Source organism: Pantherophis guttatus, chromosome 6 (genome assembly GCF_059756535.1).
Source record: "Pantherophis guttatus breed Tessera chromosome 6, ASM5975653v1, whole genome shotgun sequence".
NCBI lineage: Eukaryota > Metazoa > Chordata > Lepidosauria > Squamata > Colubridae > Pantherophis > Pantherophis guttatus.
In genome coordinates, this window is record NC_142068.1 from 45,647,585 (window position 1) to 45,671,778 (window position 24,194).

Here is a 24,194-nt window from a genome sequence, read left to right on the forward strand (position 1 = left end):
ACTCATAGATTTGGGGGAAGAGAGCAGAATTTGAGATGTCATGTACAATGGGCCAATCTGCTGGGGCAGACGTTTCCTAAATCTCACAATCATAATTTATTCTTCTATTCATTTAACAATTCATACTAACAAATTTTAACTATCTGCAAAAAACAAGGCAGAAATGTATGCATACCTTGTTCACTAGGGTCCAACTGTGACTTTCTGACAGTGAGGTCCAAGGGTGAGTCCTGGTCAGCCATGAGAAGTTTGCTGAGCACGGGATTTTGAGCTCTTGCACCTGCAGTGGATGAGGCAACCGGAGATGCTTTCAGCAGGCTTTGGTTCTTTGTGCTATTGGGCGAACTGGAGTCCTGAGTAGAGCTAGTTTTTGAGGTATATTCAGCAGCAAATTGTCGGATCATCCGCTGCATGATCTCGCGGGCCACTAAGGGAATGTTGGGGTCTGAGACCCTGGGACTATCTAAAAGACATAAAATTTGAAATAGTAATACTCAGAAAAAATGTAAACTTGAATTATACATTCATAATCTACATCCAAATATTTTTAGATTCATGTTCAATGATTTTAAAATGCCAGCTCAAGACTGACATATTTTTATTGTTTATTTGATGTGGACACTGCCTGATATCCATTGACTGTAGATGGCTCACTGAGTAAAAACAAACAATAATATGCAATCCAGATAAAAACAATGAACGACATGGCAAATCTGGCCAACCCTGCAAAGGGTTCCAACTACCCTAGCTTAAAGTCTGAATGAAGAGCCAGGTCTTCAAAACCCCTTGAAATGACAACAGAGTGGGGGGCACCTGGATCTGAGGAGGAATCTCATTCCACAAGGTCAGAACTGAAACAAAGGCACATTTCTGGGGTCCCAATAGATACTGTTTAATCAAAAGGACCTGGAAACTTCTACACATCATGAGGCAATTTCACAAATATCTGACAATGTAAAGGATTTAACTGCAAATTGGAATACAAATCTAATACCAATCTTTGTTATGATGATACTACCCTCTCAGCACAACTGAAACAAGGTAAAGATTTCCCTGTCCAGTCATGTCCAACTCTAGGGCACAGTGCTCATCTTTTGTTTCTTGGCCAAGGGAACCAGCATTGTCTGAAGACATCGCTATATGCCAAAGGCACACGGAATATTGTCTATGCAAATCTATAACTCTCAAAACGGAGAGGGCTCGTAACTTGGGCGTCCTCCTGGATGCACAGCTGTCTTTAGAAGAGCATATGACGGCCATGGCCAGGGTGGCTTTTTATCAGGTTCGCCTGATATGTCAGTTGCGCCCCTTTCTGGATCGGGACTCCTTATGCACTGTCACTCACGCCCTCGTTACTTCCCGCCTGGACTACTGTAATGCTCTCTACATGGGGCTCCCCTTGAGGAGCACCCGGAGGCTCCAACTGGTCCAGTATGCAGCCGCGCAGGTGATTATGGGGCGACATGGTGCTCCCATGTAACACTTCTCCTGCGCGAGCTGCACTGGCTTCCGATGGTCTTCTGGGTGCACTTCAAGGTATTGGTTCTCATCTTTAAAGCGCTCCATGGCTTAGGGCGTGGGTACCTACGAACCACCTTCTGCCACCGACAACCTCCCACCGACCAATACGCTCCCACAGAGAGGGTCTCCTCAGGGTGCCGTCAGTCAAGCAATGTCGACTGGTGACCCCCAGGGGGAGAGCCTTCTCTGTGGGGGCACCTGCCCTCTGGAACGAGCTACCCCCAGGGATATAATTGATCCCGGACCTCTGTACTTTCCTCCAGGCTCTGAAGACCTTTTTCTTTCAGCAAGCCGGGCTGGCTTAAAATTTTTAATTGTTTTATGGGTAAGGGGTTTTAAATTGGGGAAGCCAAATGGATTTAATTATGTTTTAAATTATTTTAATTTTCATATTGTATGTATTTTAATCCTGGCTGTTCACCGCCCTGAGTCGGTATAAAAATTTAATAAATTCAATTCAATTCAAAAGGGCAAAGTTGGGACATTTTCTTCATGGATATTAACAAGGTTGAGAACTCCTTGAGAAAAAAGAGATTTGATGGAAATTCCAGAGAAGAAAGATTTTATTATATGAAGATAAGCTGGAGGGAGTGACTTAAATTTAATGAGTTAATTGGACTTAAGATGAATTTTTACAAGTCTGATATGTGTAATTGAAAGAAAATTTTGATGCAGTTTTGTGCTCATAAAGTGGGTCTGAAAATGTTTTTTTTATATATAAAATACTTCAGTAATTCCTAAAGTTTGTAAAATATAATTGAATTTGAAAATATGAATGTTAGGAAGAAATAAAAAAATATGTATTAGAATTTATTAATTTTAGAAATATGTTTAAAGAAGTTTAAAGCTTTAAAATTGATGTTAAAAAAGGTCTTTCCCCTTTAAGGTTAAACAACCTGAGACAGTGTAGAAAATTTTAATCTAATTGATGATTGTTTATAAAGACTAATAAGTATAAACATAAATAGATATCATCTCCCATAGCAAAAAAAAAAAAAAAAAAAAAAAAGTAAAGATGGTTAAATTGATGGCTTTATTCAAAGAAAAGAACATATCTAATTTTGTTTCCATTTGGAAATTGCTTCTGGATTTTGTGCTTGTGATGAAAAAAAAATGAAACTTTGATTTTGGTTTTGTTGATAATTGTCAGACCTGGAAGCCATCTTTGCATTGGATCTTCAGGCCTGTCACATTTAGTGCTGTGGGAAACTGGGAGGGGGGATTGTATGGAGCAGGGAAGAGATGTAGTCATAGTAAGATTCCTTTGTCTGAGAGTCAAGGACATCTTGCCCTGCACCTGGAGTGGTGTGACTGGGAGGCATCTCCAGTTGGGAAGGTGCATTGATTCGACCATATGATGGACATGTGGATGCTGGGCAGAGACTTGGACTTTTCTATGGGTGGGGAAAATCTGGAAGCTTTCAGATTTGGGTTTTCCCAGGTGTGTCAATATGATATCTCTAATAAAATGGAACTTTGAGCCTTGGGAGTTTTTTTTCGTTGGGGGTGTTACTTGGAACCCTGACAATAGGTTTGTTGTTATAGAAATGGCTAATATATATTATTGTGTAAAGGTAAATAAGTTGAAGCTGGAATGTTTTTTTCTTCTGCTGTGCTAAAAAGAGTTGGAAGTCAACACCTTTTTTCTTCTTCTTCCTCTTCTTCCTTTTTCCTCCCTTAGTCTCCTCAATATTTTCACTTTCTTTATATTTTATATTCTGATAAATTAATAAAATTTTAATTGAAAAAAAAAGAATCTGGAAATGCTTGATGGATTGAACCCTGCTGGATTGAATTAGCCAGACTTGCCCACTTAATGAGCTATCATAAAGATAACCAACATAATATATACACTGTGAATACTTGAAATGTGCTAAGTAAAAGCTATTGTTATTAGTACAGGTAGTCCTTGGCTTACAACCAGTCGCTTAGCAGCCATTCAAACTTATGATGCCGCCCTCCAAAAGGTACTTATGATCTGCATTCAAAGTTCCAACAGGCACATGACTGCATTTTGGGTGCTTGGCAAATTGGCTACCTTTATAGCCATTTGCAACTCCCATGGTCAAGTGACCACAATTTACAATGCTTTTTGACAGAAATGGGCGTTTACTTGAAGTTTTCAGCATAAAATACCCATTGCAAACAATGGGTTTTCTTTACAAATTTCACATTCACTTAATGACTGCCGTAAAAAATGTCATAAAATTGGGTGATTTACGAAGTGCCTCGACTTATGACCATCATGATATACAACAGAAATTTTGGGCTCCATTATACTCATTAGTCAAGAACTACCGGTACTTGCAATCCTACAAATTATTTTTCTTTCTTATTAACATTTGAGAGCATCGTTCATTAGTACTGCTACCTGATATACAAGTTTACATCACAACTTTGCCAAATCGATTATTTAACAATCCCATTATTTTCAGTATTTCATTATTTACTGTTTTTTATATACATTTATGAATTTCAACTCTGTACAGCAAAATTACAGTTAAATAAACAAACACGAAAATATATACATGATAAAAACACAGCAACAATACCTGCAACAAAAATAGGTTTCACTGTATCCTGCTAAAGGCTTGAAAATACTACTAGGAGTCTATCAGAAAACAAGTAAGGTGGGTCTTAAATACAGTATATATTTCAACCTCTCACATTATAATAAGTAGAACTTGGAAATACAAGTAATCCTTGCTTGGCAATTGTGAACGGAAACTGTCTCACTAAGCAACACAGTCATAAGGTGCAATGTCATGTGACTGTGCCAATTTATGATGGTAGCTGCAGCAGTTCCAGTTGCTGTCATTAGGCAATCCTAATGAGGCAGTCACAGCATCCCGCAGTCACAACATTGCCATTTGGAACCTCCTGACAGTTTCCCCATTGACTATGCTTGTTGGAAAACAGAGGTAAAGGTTGCAAATGGCAATCATGTGAAAGTGGGATGCTGTAATGTTGTACTTACAAACCGTTTACTGAACACCTGAATCGCAATCATGTGACCATGGGAATGCTGCAACAGCTGTAACTATGAGGACCCATAACTCCTCTTCGTTCAGTGCTGTTGTAACTCTGATTGGTCACTGCATGAGTGGATATTAACCAAGAATTACTTTACTTCTTTTTCAGAAAACAAAGCAGGTTAAGCATTTCGGTATGCAAAATAGGAAATATCACTTTTTCCCCCTAGTATTTTTTCCTGAAGTGTAGGAAAAATGCATACATTTTTTTCAGAACTGAATCTTGATCCATTGGTTGAGATGGAATTGCCTAAGCCTGGTGCCATGGATTGAGAAAGAGAGACTGGCCCAAAGTTACCCAGCTGGCTTTCATGAATAAGAAGTTGCAGTCTGCTGCATTCTAGTCTGGTGCCTTAACTACTAAACTAAACTGGCTCTATGTAACACCACAAATAGACCTAAACAAATATTCTGTTTTTAGTGTATTTCTATTTTGTTAAAAAAATTGCACCAGGAATTCTATGGAGTGTTTGGATGAGTGAAGCAAAATCAGTTTGTGAAATATTTACCATGTTTCGCCAAAATAACACAGGGTCTTATTTTCTTTTGAACCCTGAAATAAGGGCATGGCCTTATTATCAGGGGATGAGGGTGTTCTTATTATTTTGGGAGTGCAGGCAGCACCGCCGCAAGCTTCATAACGGCACAGCTGGTGTTCTGCCGCTTGCGGCTGCGCTGGTATGTCGAACCTCGCAGCAATGCTACCATTCGTGCGTGCAACAGCAGAAGCCTTAGAGTCCTGCTCCATGAGGCAGTGGCGGCGGTGGCGCAATGAGTCTTACAAAGACTCATTTCTGACAGGTGGGGCAGGGGAGAAGCGAGACGCATGGAGCAAGACGTGGCTCCCCTTGCCATCTCTTCTTTCCCCCCCCTCGTCGGGCATGGCAGGGCTCCATCCCCTTGCTTAGCCATCCGCCCCCTTTAGGAATGCAATTTGGGGGTAGCAAGTGGGGCAGGCAAGAAGCGGGACGCGCATCTTACCTTTCAAGCTCCGTTGTGTTCCTTGCCATTGTGTCCAGTGAAACACGTAAAAAAAACCCTCGCAATTTAAATCAAACTTCTCAAACTCCCGAGTATAATTTTATAATGTGTTTTCCTGGACACAATGGCGAGGAATGCCACGGAGCTAGAAAGATTGTAAAAAAAAGTTTTATTGAACTTGCGAGAAGGTTTTTTTTTTTTACGTTTCCTTGGACACAACGGCGAGGAACGCGACTGAGCTTGAAAGGTAAGACGTGCATCCCACTTCTCGCCCGCCCCACTTGCCACCCCGAAATTGCATCCCTAAAGGGGCGGGTGGCTAAGCAAGGGGCAGGAGCCCTGCCATGCCTGGCAAGGGGTGGGGGGAGAGAGATACGGTAAGGGGAACCACGTCTCACTCCATGGGTCTCGCTTCTCCCCCACCCCACCTGTCAGAAATGAGTCTTTGTGAGACTTATTGCGCAGCCGGCACCGCCCCGTGGAACAGGACTCTGCAAGGCTTGTGCCACTGCACGCACGAACGTCATCACTGCCGCAAGGTTTGACATACTGGCGTAGTTGCGAGCGGCAGGACGCCAGCTGTGCCGTTATGAAACTTGCGGCGGTGCTGCCTGCACTCCCAATGTATGATGAAGCTCACGGCGGTGCTGCTGTTCGTGCATGCAATGGCACAAGCCTTGCAGAATCCTGCTCCACAAAGCAGCGGCAGGACTGCCGCAAGGTTTGACATACTGGCATAGTTGCGAGCGGCAGGACACCAGCTGTGCCATTATGAAGCTTGCGGCGGTGCTGCCTGCACTCCCAAGGTATGAAGAAGCTTACGGAGGTGCTGCTGTTCGTGCATGCAATGGCACAAGCCTTGCAGAGTCCTGCTCCACAAGGCAGCGGCAGGACACGTCAGGGCAGCGGTGGCCAGCCGCTCGGCCGGCACAAATAGGGAGGGGAGGGCATGTCCCCTCCTTCCCCCCTGGCCTCATCTCACCTTGTGTTGTTAGCACGGCAAGCAACCAGAGGAAATGGTGGGACCGGCTGCACATTTGTAGTTGGTGGGGGCTTATTTGGGGGTTTATTTTAACTCATGTGCTGAAAAGCCCGATCGGACTTATTATCTGGAGAGGTCTTAGTTTCAGGGAAACATGGTATTAATTTGTGAATCTGAATGCTAAAACCTCACATAACACTATCAATAAAAACAATACAAGGCACTTTGGATGGATGAGGGAGGAAAGCATGCCGTAATAAATAAGGGTCATAAATAAGAAAAGAATGTCAGTGATGGAAATAACTTAGGTCAGTGATAGTGGAAGATAGACATAAACAATACTCAACTTTCTCTTCATTCTAGACAGGATAGATTGGGAAATTTCGACAACTCACACATATTCAAGAGACCATAAAAATATATGCACATTTTCGTATCTCCTCCACACACTAATTCGACATTCAAACAGAAAACAGAAACTTTATCCATTTCTTTCTTCCTGCTCCCAAATGGCTGCTTATCCCTTGCTTTTAATTAACGAACTGGGCAATGTGGAAAAATGAACAGAAGTTCAATAACTATATTCAAGTGTTGCCAATATTCTGTGGGTTATCTATGTATGCTTTCTCATAAGTAAAACAGAAAGGAAGTAATTTGAAGGACAAAAAAAAAAAAAGCAAAACTACTGTAGTACTTTGGTTCAGTCAAAAAATTATGTGTTCCCCTAAGACATTGTGAAGGATAAGATGAAGGGCAGCATTGAAGATTGAGACAGACCGAAACATGGTTGGGAACTACCAATGTATTCAGAGATTAAATCTCTGTGATCAAAATTTTATCCAAAAGAATTGATGGAATGCGCCATACTAGGACATCACAGAAGCTGAGAGGACAGATAAAAAGGAAGTCAATGGGAAGATGAGGGACAGGGATATGTCACCACACTAACATTAAGAGATAGATGAGAGAGCAGAGGAAAAGGAAGGCACTTGGAAGATCGGGGAATGTGCAGGCCAATGAAATATGCTACACTGGATCATTAGTGCAGGAAGGTGAGGAAAGAAAGATGCGGAAAGGAAAGAAAGAGAATGAAAAAATTGGGGACCAGGGAGACTATTGGGAAAGCATTGGCAATTGATAAGCAGAGGAGAGGAGGCAAATATTTTACTATTGCAAAATAAATATTAAAAATTAATATATTGAACCAATACATTAATTTTTTTTTTTATTAAGTCCAACCTTTTCGATAAAAGACTTCATGGAGGAATTCTTCCGCTTGCCTCTCAAACCAAGTGATCTTTGTTTGCTCTTGTTTAAGCAGAGCGTGATGCCCAACTTCCAATGCTGGATCATCCAGACTGACGAAATGTTCCTGTGAAAACATTTAACAAAAGAATAAAAACAAAATACTGCTTCTCATTGTTAAATTTAATAAAACAACTGCAATACTATTCACATAATCAAGTATTTATTATGCAAGTATACATACCAGTTTCACTGTGTGAGTTGCTGTGTTACTACACAACTTCTATCAACTTACTAAAATCATTTCTAGATGAAGGTGTTCTAAAACTATCTCTAAAATTTAGGATGGACAACCTGTGACACTAAGGCAGAATGCAGACCAGATCATAACATCATCTATGCTATGCTATGCTATGCTCTGCTATGCTCTGCTATGCTATGCTATGCTATGCTATGCTATCCTATCCTATCCTATCCTATCCTACATAGTGTAGATGATGAATTAATGAAGCAGTGAATAAGATTGATACCAAAATTTGGAAAACCTTTCAGTCCGTATTTTGCTTTGGCAGATCTTTAGAAGGATTTCTGTATCCAGCTAAATCAATCTATTCTTCCTCTTATAATTTTCTCCATATTTCCTTACAGAACTTATCTAGCTCAACAATAATTACATCTTCCTGAATGTATTGCTCATCTCACATCTCTGCATAAATTTTCAATAATATTCAAGTCTAGGGATCCTAACCCTAATCCACTTTTGCTATATTCTTATTCTGAATCTGTAAACAGATGGACATGAATAGCAAATGTGCATTCAGATTTACAAAAAGATGTGGTTTCAGTTTTTAGCCATATAAAGATTCTATCAGCTTCTTTTTACTCAGAATTCACTGAAACATTCATTTGATCTGGGATGGACAAAAATTTTGCATGTAACTATATTCCCTATTAGGGTTTTTTTTACTGTTTCACATAGATTCAAATAAAATTAGCTGCTTTTCTATTAATACAGCCCCTATTCCTCCTATATAGTGTATTTTTGAAAAATCTACTTATTAGCTCTTATCCCAGTGCAACAAGTTATGGCTGCAAATATTTTTAACAAAGTTTAAAAAAATCGCAAAAAAAGACTGTGGAATTATATATTGAAGTGGGTCATATACATTATGCTATTTAGCATAAATTAAAAAAATACAAAACATATCCTAATTTTGGAGCTAAGATAATATATATATCTAGTGATCAAATGAACAAATCTCAGTGATTTCAGTAAGATCAATACTAATAGTCCTTGACATATTATTGAAATATGTCCTAGCAATCTTATTCAATGGAAAGGGATACTAGATATTGTAGTGATGTAGCCACATCAAAAATAAGAAGACAATGCTGGTTCAAATCTGCAGATGTGCTAAGTATCTCCCATATTCAGTATCAATTACTCTGAAGCAACAAATTTAAAATACATAAAAAATACAAACAACAGAATAATAGTGTCAAAATCTAACCAATTCTTACACTTAAAATCAGTTTTACTGACATTTCTTGCATCATTTCCCATGAAATTCTTGTTGACCTTTATAGCTCTACTCCCTACTGTAATTATGATTTTAAAAAAACAGTAAAGGCATTTACATTGTATGAATGAAATACACCAGAAATGCAACAATCGCTCCAATAAATGTAGTATCTCATAGCTTACTTATAAGAGTATAATATATAAAGATAATGAGAATAAAATGAAAAGATAGTACACCGATAAATACATCAAGAAAACAAAGAGCAGAATTATAATTTTATATGTATTAGGCAGTCTGGCTTTAAGTAGCTACTAGTGGTTACTATTTTCTTATCTAAGGAAATACTAGAACAGAGAATTTTAATATTGCAGGACAGAAAACAAAAAGGGTGCATCTATTGGGGGAGACCAATAGATGCAGCCTTCTCTTTAAGCCATGAAATAACTGCATGGCATATACGGTTAAAAGGTACCACCATGGAAAAAGAATCTCCACAGAGTGCAAGCACAGGTAGAACTCTTTGTATAACAATTGCAGTGAGAGCTGCATGCTTCATCCGTACTTTACATATTGCACCTCACAGCTAGTAGCCACAAAACATTTAGTGTCATCTGCATTCTCAGGCACAGTAAGAATACAGTTGTCTTGAATCACTACAGATAATTTTAAAAATGAAAGCAAATAGAAAAAAAAACCACTTTGAGAAAACACTTCACCCAGTCAATATTGCTTACTTTGTTCAATATTCTCCTGCTTTGAAGAGGTGAATAAGGACCAGCAGAACCACCTTCTGATTATGTTTTCCCAAAAACAAAGCTAAATGAAATCCCTAGTCTTTGCCAAAGTTTATCTTTATTGAATTGTTACCTTCACTTTTTCTCTTCTCAAACAGCAGAAAAGACAATTTTCATCAAAAGACCAATCAGAGACACCTTCAGGTTCAAAGTCTGTGAATAAGAAGAAAAAGTTATTTCACATCTATAAAGATGCAACTTTTGAATGGTTAAAATTCATTCCTAATTCCCTACCCGTTTTATAAGACGCTTGATGCTATATGAGCAATGCTAGTTTGAATGCTAACATGCTTTTCATTTCCACAATGTTACAAAAGTATAATTTTCGCCTACACACAAAGCTAATTTTCCTAAGCAACACCAAAACCACTGCCAGTTATGCTCATTAGTAATTTTAGCCAATATGAAACTAACTGTGAGCACTGCCTGGGGGAGGGAAAAAAAGCACAAATCACCAAGGTAACATACATTTTCTAGAGACAGAGCAGAGGTTGAGTTTGTCATTAAAGATGCAGATCAAGGCAATATATATATATATAAATATACTGTATATATAATACCTTTAAACAAATTCAGATCTTTTAATAATTCAGCTCCAAACAGCCCTTCTAGAATACTTTCAAATCCTAAAATTAAAGAAAGAACGTTTAATTTCCTCAAATTATATATCTCAATGCCAGAATATTGACAATTCTACATTTATCTGTTATTAGAATAATCTGAATGTGCTTTTATTATGTAGTCTATATTTCTTGGTCAATCCTATCAAAATCAGTTAAAACATGCACGCAGATATAATTATATAAATGCCGCATAGTGAAAATGAACCAAAACAGTTTAAAAATTGAAAATGTTCTATTTAAATATAATTCAATTAAATGATTCCAACATTAAAAATAAGTACTCACTTCAGATTATGAATTCAAAAATGTATCTCCCAGAGTCTACTTTTAAGATTTATAAATTATTTGAAAAGGAAAGCCACTGAAGTTAATCTGGAACCAAATATGGAATGTGTTTACTCTGTAGATGTTTAATTATTACTGAGGTATTTACATTTTTTTTTACAATGCTCAGAGTTCCTATTTCAAATATTACACCTCCCCCTCCCCCCAAATTAGTGCCATATTTGTGAATATAATTACAGTGTACTTTTGGCTTGCAGCTAAAGAAACAGCATACCTATTTATCAGCTTCTCAGAATATAAGGGCTTTAGAAAATATACTGCATTGTAACAAGCACAAATTCTACTGAGGTAATCTATTTACTATTTATATGCAAAGATATTGCACATAAAGACTTTTGCTGTACAATATCTGAACTGAACAGTAGAGATTTCACATTTTCAATATAAAATAATTCAAGGAATAAATTATTTCTTTATCCATATTACATAGTGAGTGATGGACTATTTCACTCTGGAAGAGAAAATTACTTCTGGTATGCAGAAGAAGTCCAATGCTCATTTAATAAATATTATCAAGAGTCATAGTGCAATTTTTGAGGCATAATAATTAAGTAGATCCCGAAAGTACAAGAGCACATAACACCACGTGTATAGTTGGAAGGCAAAACCACAAAATTCCACCTTACTTATTTTAGCTATATCAAGCAATCAAACCCACTGGAAAAGGCAGTTATGCTTGGAATTGTCAGCAGTAAAAGGAGGCCACTCAGAAAACATGGTGCCTAGACACCATTAAAGCCAACACCAGCCAGCGCATAAAATATCAATTATAAAATAACTAAAATATTGGAGACAGCTAGTCCATAAAATCTTCAAGAATCAAGCATGATTGAATGGACAGCATCATAACATCTTAAAAGTATTTACTAAAATAGTCAAAGAGCTGTGCTGGAATAAACTTGACAACATAATCACATTTTAATCTATAATGTAATGACAAAACTACAAAGAAATGGCAAAAGTATAGGGGAAATAAAGCACAAATTAAACAATAGAAAAATAAGGAATTGAAAAGAACACTTACACATACACAGATAATAAACCCAAATTTTTGGATGCAGATGGTGTCTTAGCCTTGCTTTAATTAATTTTAAAAGAGCTCTATCTTTTAAGTAAAATTGACACATCTCTAATTCACAATAGAAATAGTCCAGTAAACATGGATGCTTTGTATATTACATATTAGTATAAATAAGTACATTTAAAAAAAATGTTTTTAGAAAACTAAAAGCTGACAAAATTTAGACTACTGAAAAAGAAATAAAATTTAAGAAATCTTACAACACTTTAAAGATTTCCTATTAAAATATGCAGGTAAATGCAACTAAAATGTGAAATGTTAAAAACTTGCACATTTTAACTTATACAGGATGGTCTCTAAAAAAGAAATCTTTTAAATAATGGTCATTAATTCCTATCACACAGAATTTTTATGCAACTAAATAAGCATTCACAGTGTCTATGAAATGGATTATATAAAGTATACAATCTTGCTTGCTTTGTTCACTGTTCTACCAATGGTAATGACGCTTGGTGTATATTAATATTAAATATTAGATTTAACAGTTGCATAGCAACAGCAGAAAAGCTTATATGTAATACTTGTCACAGAAAATGCCAAACAAGCAAGGATGAACATATTTTAAAAATATTTTAAACACCTAGCACTATTATAATTTATTAGATTTAGTTATACAGCCCAATCCAATACATCAGAAATAGCAACAAATTTATCAAATAATATGTTTTGCTATGTTTAATACAGAAAGAGTCAAAGTAAACAAGGGTGCATGGAACAATTAAACTGGAAGGAGTTTAGATAATGAGAAATTGCTAATATTTACTAAGACTTCTCTATCACTGTTTTAGGAACTAAAGGAAATACGATTTTATCCACTGATAATAGTTTACTCATTTGCATTGAGATGTAATATATTCCTATTGATTTCAAGAGGAAACAATATGGCTGCCTTTGTTTGACTCTTTTATTCATTCCCATGAATGTTCGATCATTTCCACTTCTGAATAGAACAGTATTAAAAGTCTCCGGAAATTTTCATTTTATTATTTCCACTTCACAATGAATTTGGATTTTCTGTACTTGGTGGTGGTGGTGATTTCAAGGAAATACAGTTATGTAATCCTTCTATTAAAAAAAAAAACCTACCACAAATAACAATACTTGACCTTTTCAGTAAAAAAGTTCCACTGCAAGAGAAAGATAATTTACTGCAGAAGACTCACTGAGGTATTTTTAAAAATTCAAGGATTAATGCCAATCAAATCAAATCAAGTATTTATTACAATCATAAACCAGTATAAGAGATCATTGCAAAACAAAACTGTATTCTTAAGACACTCATGTACTTAGATTCATACTTAAAAAGTTAGCATGTATTATTTGGTTATTATTTCTGAGAGCACTTCCAACAAACCTTTTTTAAATTGGGTTATCTTAAATTAAATATGAAAATCTTATTGTAATATGTATATATTTACATGTTTTTACTTCTCTTAATGCTTTATTATCTTGAATCTATTCTCTTTGGAATTTCATATGGTGAAGCGCAAATGGCCCAGTTCAGGCAAAGCCAGTATGAAGACTCTTTCTATAGCTATACCATAATGGCTGGCTATTCCCTGAACTGAGGGAAAGTCAGTGAATGTAAGGTTAGAGTAGCTTTCTGAGATGAACCTATCCTATGCTTTCAGGAAGCCTTGGTAGCATCAGTTGCTGACTGGCCAAAATATCTTGCCACTATCATGTTAATTTAAATTACAGAGAAGATTCAGCTGTTCAGACCAACCAGGGATAAATATCACAGTCTTTGTATAACACATTCTCTAATTATTCTTTCTTCCTGTTTGCCTCAGTTTCCTTATCTTTTGTGTGGAAATTATTTTTTTGTTTGAAGATACAAACCACTGAAACTAGAAAAACTTAGAACACATTCAAAACTGGATACCAACCAGGGAAAGAAATTTGGATTAATCTCATTATTTTCAGTGAATGCATCATCCATTGCCCTTCTCAATAACTGATATACCTGATAAAAACAGGAAGATGAACAATTGGGGAGGAAGAAAAAAAACACAATGCATTAAGAAAACTTAATTTCTGGGAGGACAGGCTTCAAATGATTTGCTCACTGATCTCTCAAGATAGGAAGCAGAAACAAAGCGAAGTAACTCCTTATCCATAGGATCTCTACAATTGTATAAAATTGCATAAAGGATAAGACTTTTTAAATTCTTCACTTATACTGCAGAACAATGAAGGAGAGAGCTCATTCAAACTGAATTAGGCAACAATAAAGAATTATTTTACAATACTTCCTAGAGCAGGGGTCCCCAACTGCTGGTCTGTGGACCTGCACTGTTCCGTGACATACCAGAAACTGGGCCATATAAACAAGTGAAGTCCCATCCGCAGGATGCAGGCAGCACATGAAACCACGCCCCCACCAGTCCACAGAAAAACTCTCTCCATGGAACCATTTCCTGGTGCCCAAAAGGTTGGAGGCAGCTGTCCTAGAGAATTCTTATAATAATGTTTGTGGTCCTGAGCTCATTGAAACAAGGATATAACGACAATGGTGATTTCTCAGAATATTGGAAATCCCTATGTATCTCTAATGGATTTAATTTAAGATCAGATTAATTTTACGGTTGAAATCAGTGGTGGGATTCAGGTAATTTAATAACCGGTTCTCTGCCCTAATGATTTCTTCCAACAACCAGTGTGCCAAACTGCTCAGAAAGTTAACAACCGGTTCTCCCAAAGTGGTGCGAACTGGCTGAATCCCACCACTGGTTGAAATATATCAGAAACTTTACAATAGATTATCTAGATATATTGCCACTTTTAGTTAAAACAATCTTTCAAATTCCAGTTACAGTCCACAAGAATATTATGGGTATTATGATTACCATACTTTTTGGAGTATAAGATACACTTCCCCCCCCCCGCCTAAAAGAGGGTGGAAATGTTGGTGGGTCTTATACACCAAATACAGCCATTTTTGGCCTCCCGAAGCCCCGCCCCGCATGTCCCGTTTTTCGTAAAAACGGGGCATGCAGGGGCTTTGGGAGGCCTGCAGAGTGCTCCTGGGGGCCGGGGAGGGCAAAAACTTTTTTTTCTTGCTTATCTCTTCAAAATCTTGGTGCGTCTTATACACCGGTGCAATTTATAATCCGAAAAATATGGTAACTGCTGCTCTTTTCTTTAACTTGAAAATCTAAGGGTTTTTTTTAACTCCATTTTTTACTTGCCGTGAGTAATCAAGAAAGGTTTGCATTCTTAGATTATCTCAGCATACAATACAAACAGAGTTGGAAGCATGATAGACAGAAACTGGAGATAATGGGGCAACATCCTGCAAAGTACTTCTAGTTCAAAATTCAGCTACAAGTCATAGCCAGTTCAGCAGAATAACTCTTATCCAGAATTCAACTAGTTACCAATAGGCAAGATCCAAAATTATTACTATTAGCTCCAGTATATAAAGGCCTTTATGGTTCAGGTCTTTTCTCCAATCAGAGTCTCTGCATCTAATATGTCCTTTCTGGAGACACTGCTTGTAACTATGTCAATTCCCAAGGGAAATACTCTGAAATAGGTTTTCCTATAGGTACCACAATACTACAGAGTATGTTGTTGTTTTTAACCATTTAGTCATGTCCGACTCTTCGTAACTTATACAGAATATATAGGTGTATACAAAATATACACTTCCCTAAAATCAAAATAGTTCTCTCTCTGTCTCTTGTTTTTTGTTTTGGAAAGAGATAAAGACTATCCTTTTCATCAAATTCATGGAACTAAGTTGATTGGAGGAGATGCTGTTACAAATTATGCCCGATAGATCTATCTATACCTGTCCCCTTCATTCATTTTAAGAATGTTTAAATTCTTTCTGTTTAAATGGAGGAGGAGGAAAAGACAACGTTCCTTCGTTCAACCCATTTCCCTTAAAACACCTTCCAGATGTTGTTAGCATCTGCATTATACGCACACATACATGCACACAAATAATTAGTTTAAAAACATTACATTGGACTATAATAATTTTGAAGAATTATATGTTGATTTTCTGGTTGATTTTCTATCACCACAATCATTAAATCTGGATAGTTGTGTTGTTTTATATTGTAAACTATCTAAACTCTGTGATTTGGATGGCATAATTTTTTTTTGAAGTTTTATAAAACCAGATGAATTACATAGATACAAAAAGCAGGATGGTAATAGATTGAAAGCACTATGGTCAGAATTAAATCTGAAACATCAGTTAATTGCTTAATGACGACTATTCACAAGTAGCACTGGCATAAGCATCACGATAAGGAAAACAAACAAATCTTAATTGATTAAAAAAAATCTCCCTCCTATGTTTCTTATTTGTCACAAGTGACTATTTTATTAATTTGCTTAAAATAACATTTTGTACTCTAGCAATACAATACAAAGATAAGAAAAGAGGGTGAGTTGGGGGAAAAAATCTGTCTCAAGGCAAGGAAGCTTTGTACAAGTAGAATCTTCAATCCTTATACTCTACCTGACATACTAATGCTTTGAAACACCGAAAATTAGTTACTTATTAGTAGGCGAAGTATTATAATTAAAATGCAGGCTTTTGCAGGCTGATATAGGGTTGTGCTATAATGTACTTTTTTTTTTTTTTTTTGAAAAACAGTGCCTTGTCAGGACATTTACAAATAGTGTGAAAACAAAGAAAAATTAATAGTAAATCTTAACACACAAATTAATGATAAGATACCAGTAATAATAGTATAACCAAAAAAACTTAAACTAAATTTCTTCTTACATTAGCTTATTTACATTTTTATCCCTTACTATAGTTAGTTTTATACATCTTTATTTTCCATAATAACAATTATTAACATTCATACTCTTACTTTCTCTCATTTCTACCTCGTCTCTATCCATTCATAAAATTTATTCCATGTCCGATAATATTGAGTCTTCATCATCTTTAATTTTTAAAGTTAGTTTATCCATTTCAGCACAATCCCAAATTTTCCTAATTATATCCTCATCTGATGGGGTGTTCACGTTTTTCCAATATTTAGCATATATAATTCTTGCTGCCGTCAATATATGCAACACTAAATATATAGCTGCTTTATCATAACTTTCCGATAGTATACCTAAAAGACATGTTTCTGGTTTAAATTCAATATTTTGCTCAGTTACAATTTCCAACCAGTTATATATTTTCTCCCAATATTTTCTTGCTTTACTGCATGTCCACCACATATGGTAGTAGGTGCCTGATTGCATTTCCAACTTTAGCATTTGTGCTATAATGTACTTAAGCATTACTTCTTGTCCAATTTTATTCTTTCATTCAATTGTGTCCCATTCCATTCTAAGAGATTGCCTGAGAGAGTCCCTGCAGTTTTCTAGGGAAGATTTTTCAAAGGTGGTTTGCCACTGCCTCCTTCCTAAGGCTGAGAAAAAGTGACTAGCCCAAGGTCACCTAGCTGGGTTCATGCCTAGGCAGAACTAGAACACACGGTCTCTCAGTTTCTGGTCTGATGTCTTAAGCACTACACCAAACTGGCTTTCACTTCTTGTACAGTATTTGTAAATGCAATTAAGCAGTGTAGTATGACTGTAAAATGGTATAAAATCTCAAATCAAAGCTCCTGCAAAGAGTAACAATCAAAACCTCTAATATCTAAGTATCTGCAGTCAGCATCAGGACCATATATTATGAACGTGCATCGTTATGTATTTCATCTAGACAGGGAAGTTCATGCCCACATGTTCCAAGTGTACACAGTTCAATTACACATTTATTTTATATTGAACAAGTACAATTACAATTACAAATTGTACAAACAAAGTTACAAATAAAATTAAAAAATACTCCCAACATTTATTGTTGCTAAAATAGATTTGGAAATTTGAAGATTTCTAATAAATTAGAGAAGCCAGAAAACTTGAGTGGTAAATAGGACACACAACTTTAACTTTTTTTATTATTAAAAAATAAATAAAAAGAATGCAAAAAAAACCCTTAAAGAATGGTGTTTGTAAAGAATAATAATGAAACGTTTGCTCAATTTTCTGTAGTTACAAAAAATTTTGTAACTAGTTTTTACTGTTGCCTCATTTTTTGTTTGAATATTATTTGGGAACATAGTACATATAGTTAAGTCTATTTATCCCTTCCACCATATCCTTATGGTGGAAGAGACCCGAGAGAAAATTAAATGGGGTGGAAAGAGTATGCTTGATTTTACTTTTCTCTCTTACTATCTTCCAGGAGGATTTAAAAACATTAATCTCTGAAACTTCTAATATTCCATAGAGAAGTGCTCAAAAAGAGACCAAGCATATTTTTTGGTAAAACCTATGAAGGGACATGGTGGCTCAGTGGCTAAGATGCTGAGCTTGTCGATCGAAAGGTTGACAGTTCAGTGGTTCGAATCCCTAGTGTCGCGTAATGGGGTGAGATCCTGTTACTTGTCCCAGCTTCTGCTAACCTAGCAGTTCGAAAGCACGTAAAAAAATGCAAGTAGAAAAATAGGGACCACCTTTGATGGGAAGGTAACAGCGTTCCGTGTGCCTTTGTGGTTTAGTCATGCCATCCACAGGACCATGGAGATGTCTTCGGACAGCGCTGGCTCTTCGGCTTTGAAACAGAGATGAGCACCTCCCCCTAGAGTCGGGAACAACTAGCACATATGTGCGAGGGGAACCTTTACCTTTACCTTTACGAACAGCACTGAGAATACAATTCTACAATTTTGGGGCTAGGGTCCAAGGCTGAAAAAATGCAGCTTTCTAAAACCATTCTTCCTATTCACAGAATTTAATTGATATGGATGAAACAAATCTGCATCCCAGATAATCAGTGCCTTCACCTTCAAGTGAGGTGTTAATTGCCCTGACAGACTATGTCTTCATCTTCTAGATGATTTGGACAGGAAAAGCAACACACCTTTTCACTTTAACTGATTAGCCAACTAAGTGTAAATGCTTTTCCCTCACAGAACATGCTTTAAATAGCACATGCTTCTGGTCAGCAAATTGTTTTATTCAACATGCAAAAAAACCTCAGACCACGATCCCAGAAATACATTTACCAATTTTCCACAGGAATATTACATACAAAAAAAAAATTCTTTAACTTCTTGACAATACTACAGCAATTTTTTTCCTTTTTCCATACTTCCATAGTGTCTGCTCCCAATTTGTCATTTATAACTATTTTGCTGACATTCACATGGATAGAAAAGATATGTGCAAATTAAAAACCGAAAACATAGAATAACTTTAGCAGGTACAAAGAAATCATACAAACACAATATTGTTTGTGAAGCGGCTCATGAACTAAAACAGCGGTCCCCAACCTTTTTGGCACCAAGGACCAGTTTCAAGGAAGACAATTTTTCCACGGATTGGGGTGGGTGGGTTGGTTTTGGTTTCACTTTCTCACCTGCCACTCACCTTTACCTGTGCGGTCCTGTTCCTAACAAGCCACAGACCAGTACCAATCCAGTACCAATCCGTGGCCTGAGGGTTGGGAACCCCTGGACTGAAAAAACTTGGGTTGCATTTCCTGAATAGGAAAACTTAACACACACACACACAAAAAACCACTGACCTGAACAAGGTTCAAAAAAATCAAAACTATTGTGTGACCCATCCTGCAGGCAAAATAAGGACATCTGAGAAAAATGTCATGCATTATAACCCCCACTGTCTCCTTGGCCATTTATCCCATCATTCCCAAAAGTATGGAATAAACTCTCCTCTGTCTATTCAGCAAACAAAAAAATTGGAAAACTAGTGAAAATAAACACATTTAATACAACCTTTGCTCTAAAAGTTAGTAGTAAATGGAATCCATCACTCAAAATGGTTTAAATTGAGGACCTCCTCTCACCTTGATTCCTGAAGGAAAGGTGTAAAGAAAGAAAGAGCAGAGAACTCTGCCCTCAATCACTCAAGCCCTAGTCATCTCATGCCTGGACTACTGCAATGTGCTCTACATGGGGCTATTCTTGAAGAGTATCTGAAGCTTCAGCTGGTGTAGAATACAGCTGTTCAGGCAGTCTTAGGGCCTCTAGGGCGGCCTATATTACACTACTGTACTGTGAGTTGCACTGACTAGTACAGTAGTTTCCTTCCAAGTCCAATTCAAGGTGTTAGTTATTATCACATTTAAAGCCCTTCATGGCATGGGACCGAACCGGTTTACCTTAATGGGACTAGCCACCCCACTTGTGCCAGCATAAGGGGCCCCTTTGGCTAAAAAATTTTGGCTGGCAGGGTCCAAAAGAGGAGTGTTTTCTGCCATGGTTCCCACCATCTAGAACATTATGCTCTCCCAAGATGATATCTACATGCTTCCTTTTGGCCTCCTGAAAGACTTTGAAGACATGGCTGTGCCAACTAGTCTAGGCCCCAATGGGGATATGACATTTTGGAGGGAGCCAATGGAGTAGATAACATCCCCTGTTCCCCCTGTGCACGTTTGGTTCCCTCCCTCTCCATTTTTATTTTAACCATATTTTAAATTTAAGAACTTCATTGTTTCAATATTTTACAGCGTTATTTTTAATTGTATATTTGTAAGCTGCCTACAGTCAACACTGGGGAGAAAGGTGGTATGCAAGTTTAATAAATAAATAAATCCAATGATCTCTAGCTGACAACTGGAAGAAAGGAAATTAGGAGTTTTGCATGGAAGGATGTGACAAAGTGAAGCTCAGAGTCTTTACTCAAATATATTTTCAGTAAAAGATGGTTAGCAATTTCAGCTAAAGAAAAAAAGCAGAGTAATCCAAAATGGTTAAAGTACTGAGAGCCAAACAGCTAGTATAGCTAGAAGAAATAACTTTTAAGTAAATCTGATCTTAACAAATGTTCTTTTGAATAATTTTTGTTAAAGTACCTTTACAAGACAATTTGATACTTCTGAGAGTCAAAATCTATATCCAAGCCAAAATATTATTTTATTGATAATTTGTTACTTACTCCACATATAGAAATACTAATTTCAGTTGACCTTTTAAGTTTGAAGTCTGGTTTCTGTACTGTAAGCTACATCATTAACTGAACCTCTGATTTTCCTAATATTCCTCTAAGTCAGGGGTCGGCAACCCATGGCTCCGGAGCTGCATGCGGCTCTTTGGGCACTCTGTTGCGGCTCCCTGTCCCATCGCTGGTTGGCCCCGCCCTTCGCCCCTCTTATTTCTTTTTTGGACTCCATCCCAAAGCAGCAGGAAGCGAAGGCTGCCTTATGTGCAAATGTGGCAGAAAGGCAGGTACAGGATAGCTTTGCTCCTACACTCTCGTCCCCCTGAGCCGGAGCGTGCAGGGAGACCCTCCTCAAGCAAGCACCAAAGTGCAACAAAGGTGCATGTGGGGTGGGCGGCCATTCGCTTAGGAGGGTCTTAGCAGGATGCGGCTTCTCTCCTGCACTAATGATTAGGCCATTGTCAGATCTCCTCCTCCCACTCTCGTGATGCCCTGGCTGTGGCTGAGCCAGGAGCATGCGCACGAGCGGGGAGATCCTCCTCAAGCAAGCCTGAAGCTCAGTAAAGGTGCCCGTGGGGTAGGCAGCAGCTCGCGTAAGAAGGATCTCCCCACGTGTGCACATGCTCCCGGCTCAGCCACAGCCGGCCAGGGCGTCATGAGAGTGGGAGGAGGAGGAGAGTGCAGGAGCGAAGCTTCTCTGTACGTGCCTTCATACCACATTTGCATGTAAGGCAGCCTTCGCTTCCTGCTGCTTCGGGCTGGAGTTTGCACTCGGCTGAAGAGCTGCTGGGGGTGGGGGATGAAATGGCAAGGCGATGGCCGGAGCATTAGTGCAGGAAAGAAGCTGTGTCCTGTTAAGACCCTCCTAAGCGAGCAGCCGCTTTGGGCATCACAAGAGGGAGGACAGTTGCCCGAAGGGAGGTGGGGGAGAGAGAGACACACACACAAATACAGAGAGAGGGGGAGAGAGAGAGAGAGATACAGAGGAAGAGAGACACGGGGGGAGAGAGGGGGAGATAGGGAGAGGGAGAGACAATGGTTTTGTGGCTGGGTAGGCGTGGCTAGGGGGGGTCATGTGACTGGGTGAGAGTGAGTGACATCGAGTTGGCCATGCCCACACAGGTTATGTGGCTCCGGTGTTTTTTTTTCCCTCTGGGAAATGAGTCCAAATGGCTCTTTGAGTGTTTAAGGTTGCCGACCTCTGCTCTAAGTCATGCTACAATTCCAATTAAAGAAAAGTGGTAGCATGATCTAATAACCCAGGATCTAATATGACTCCCTGGAGGTACATATTTCCTATTGAGAAATATATTACCCGTTTCCAAAAATCTAATGTGGAGCATGATGCAAAATAGTTCGTCTAATAGTATTTGCAAAATAGCTTAACTAGCCAGTCACACCCTCTGGATATGATTGCGTGCATTAGTCACACTTCTCATTTCCAGGAGCAGAAATAAAAATATTCAGATATAGATCTATCCATGGTCAAGAATTCAGGTCAATTTAAGTTTCTGTTTTTCAAATAAAAAAAAATTACCACCATATCCTCCAGTTTCTAACTTATATTGTATAATTCCTCAAAGTCTAAAAAAAATATTTCAGAGGATTCTCTCAGGAAATTAGAAGTGGCTTCAGAAAACGTACATCAAGCTACTTTTGTAATTACTTTTTCTAAAGATGTATAAATGAAAGTCAACTGTTTAATTCTTCTCCCTAAATTGTTGTTTCATTTGCGTTAGTAATCTTGACTTTACACTGCTGTATTTCCAACGTTTTCTGATAATGTATTATACACAGCTTTCAGCTTCTACTAGTTTTAGAATTATTTGCAGTTGTGGAAGTTTCTCCACAGGATAAAGGAACTTTACTGTATGCTTTGTGTCAGGGGTGTCAAACTGGTAGTCCGCAGGTCAGATGCATTATGCACAGGCCACAAATTCCCCAGCTCCACAAAGGAAAAAAACATCGTGAAATGTCATGGCAATATGACGCCGCAAGTTTGACATCTGTGCCCTATGTGATCATATACTGTTTAGAGTTCAAGCAATTTTAAAACAATGTGGGGAATTTGGTATATGTATATTTGTTATATGTATTCACATACGTATTCATAATTGCTTGCAATCCTGGGGTAGGGAGATGCAGTAAATATTTTTTTTCTCCCTTATTTTTACTTCATCCGTATCTTCAATAAATCGCTAGAGATGTGCTATGTTCCTTCTTGCTTCAAATGCTCTACTATCATCCCAGTGCCGAAGAAGCCCACCATCAAGGAACTGAATGACTACAGACCAGTTGCTCTAACATCTGTAGTCATGAAAACCTTTGAAAGGCTAGTGCTGTCCCACTTGAAAACCATCACGGATCCGCTGTTAGACCCTTACAATTTGCATACCAAGCAAATAGATCAACAGATGATGCTGTTAATATGACTCTGCACTACATCCTACAACATCTTGAATCTCCAAAGACCTAAGTAAGGGTCCTCTTTGTAGACTTTAGTTCAGCATTCAATACCATCATTTCAGACATTCTTCTAACTAAGCTAAACCAGCTACAGGTACCTGAACACACTTGTAAGTGGATCATAAGCTTCCTAACAAACAGGAAGCAGCAGGTGAAGCTAAGCAGAGTCACATCAGATACCTGTACAATTAGCACAGGGGCCTTCCAAGGCTGTGTGCTCTCCCCACTTCTCTTCTCTCTGTATACCAATGACTGCATCTCTAACGATCCATCTGTTAAACTACTGAAGTTCGCAGATGACACAACAGTGATCGGTCTCATCTGAGACAATGATGAATCCGCATATAGACGGGAGGTTGAACAACTAGCCTCATGGTGCGACCGGAACAATCTGGAACCGAACACACTCAAAACCGTAGAAATGGTGGTAGACTTTAGGAGAAACCCTTCCATACTTCCACCTCTCACAATACTAGACAACACAGTATCAAAGTAGAAATTTCTAGGTTCTGCACTAACTCAGAAAGCTCAAATTGCCCAAGGAGCTGCTGATACAGTTCTACAGAGGAATTATTGGGTTTGTCATCTGCACCTCTATAGCTGTCTGGTTTGGTTCTACAACCCAAAAGCAAAATAATCATCTCTGTGTATGTGCCTGTATGTA

The 24,194-nt window shown here is 37.9% G+C and overlaps 1 protein-coding gene across 23 annotated transcripts in view; it reads right to left on the reverse strand.

The window, feature by feature from the left end:
• Nucleotides 1-24,194, reverse strand: part of LCOR (ligand dependent nuclear receptor corepressor) — a 71,628-nt gene that overhangs the window by 35,878 nt on the left and 11,556 nt on the right. For 15 of the 23 annotated variants that reach the window (XM_087872794.1, XM_087872798.1, XM_087872793.1 and 12 more), the window contains 4 exons: nucleotides 10,639-10,704; nucleotides 10,152-10,231; nucleotides 7,756-7,888; nucleotides 176-463 (listed from right to left, as the gene is read on the reverse strand). In XM_087872794.1, the coding sequence (XP_087728920.1) occupies nucleotides 176-413 (238 nt within the window). In that variant the 5' untranslated portion in view covers nucleotides 414-463; nucleotides 7,756-7,888; nucleotides 10,152-10,231; nucleotides 10,639-10,704. Of the gene's footprint in view, nucleotides 1-175; nucleotides 464-7,755; nucleotides 7,889-10,151; nucleotides 10,232-10,312; nucleotides 10,424-10,638; nucleotides 10,705-24,194 lie in introns of those variants that run through there. The other 8 variants (XM_034439892.3, XM_034439893.3, XM_087872802.1 and 5 more) reach the window with 2 other exon arrangements.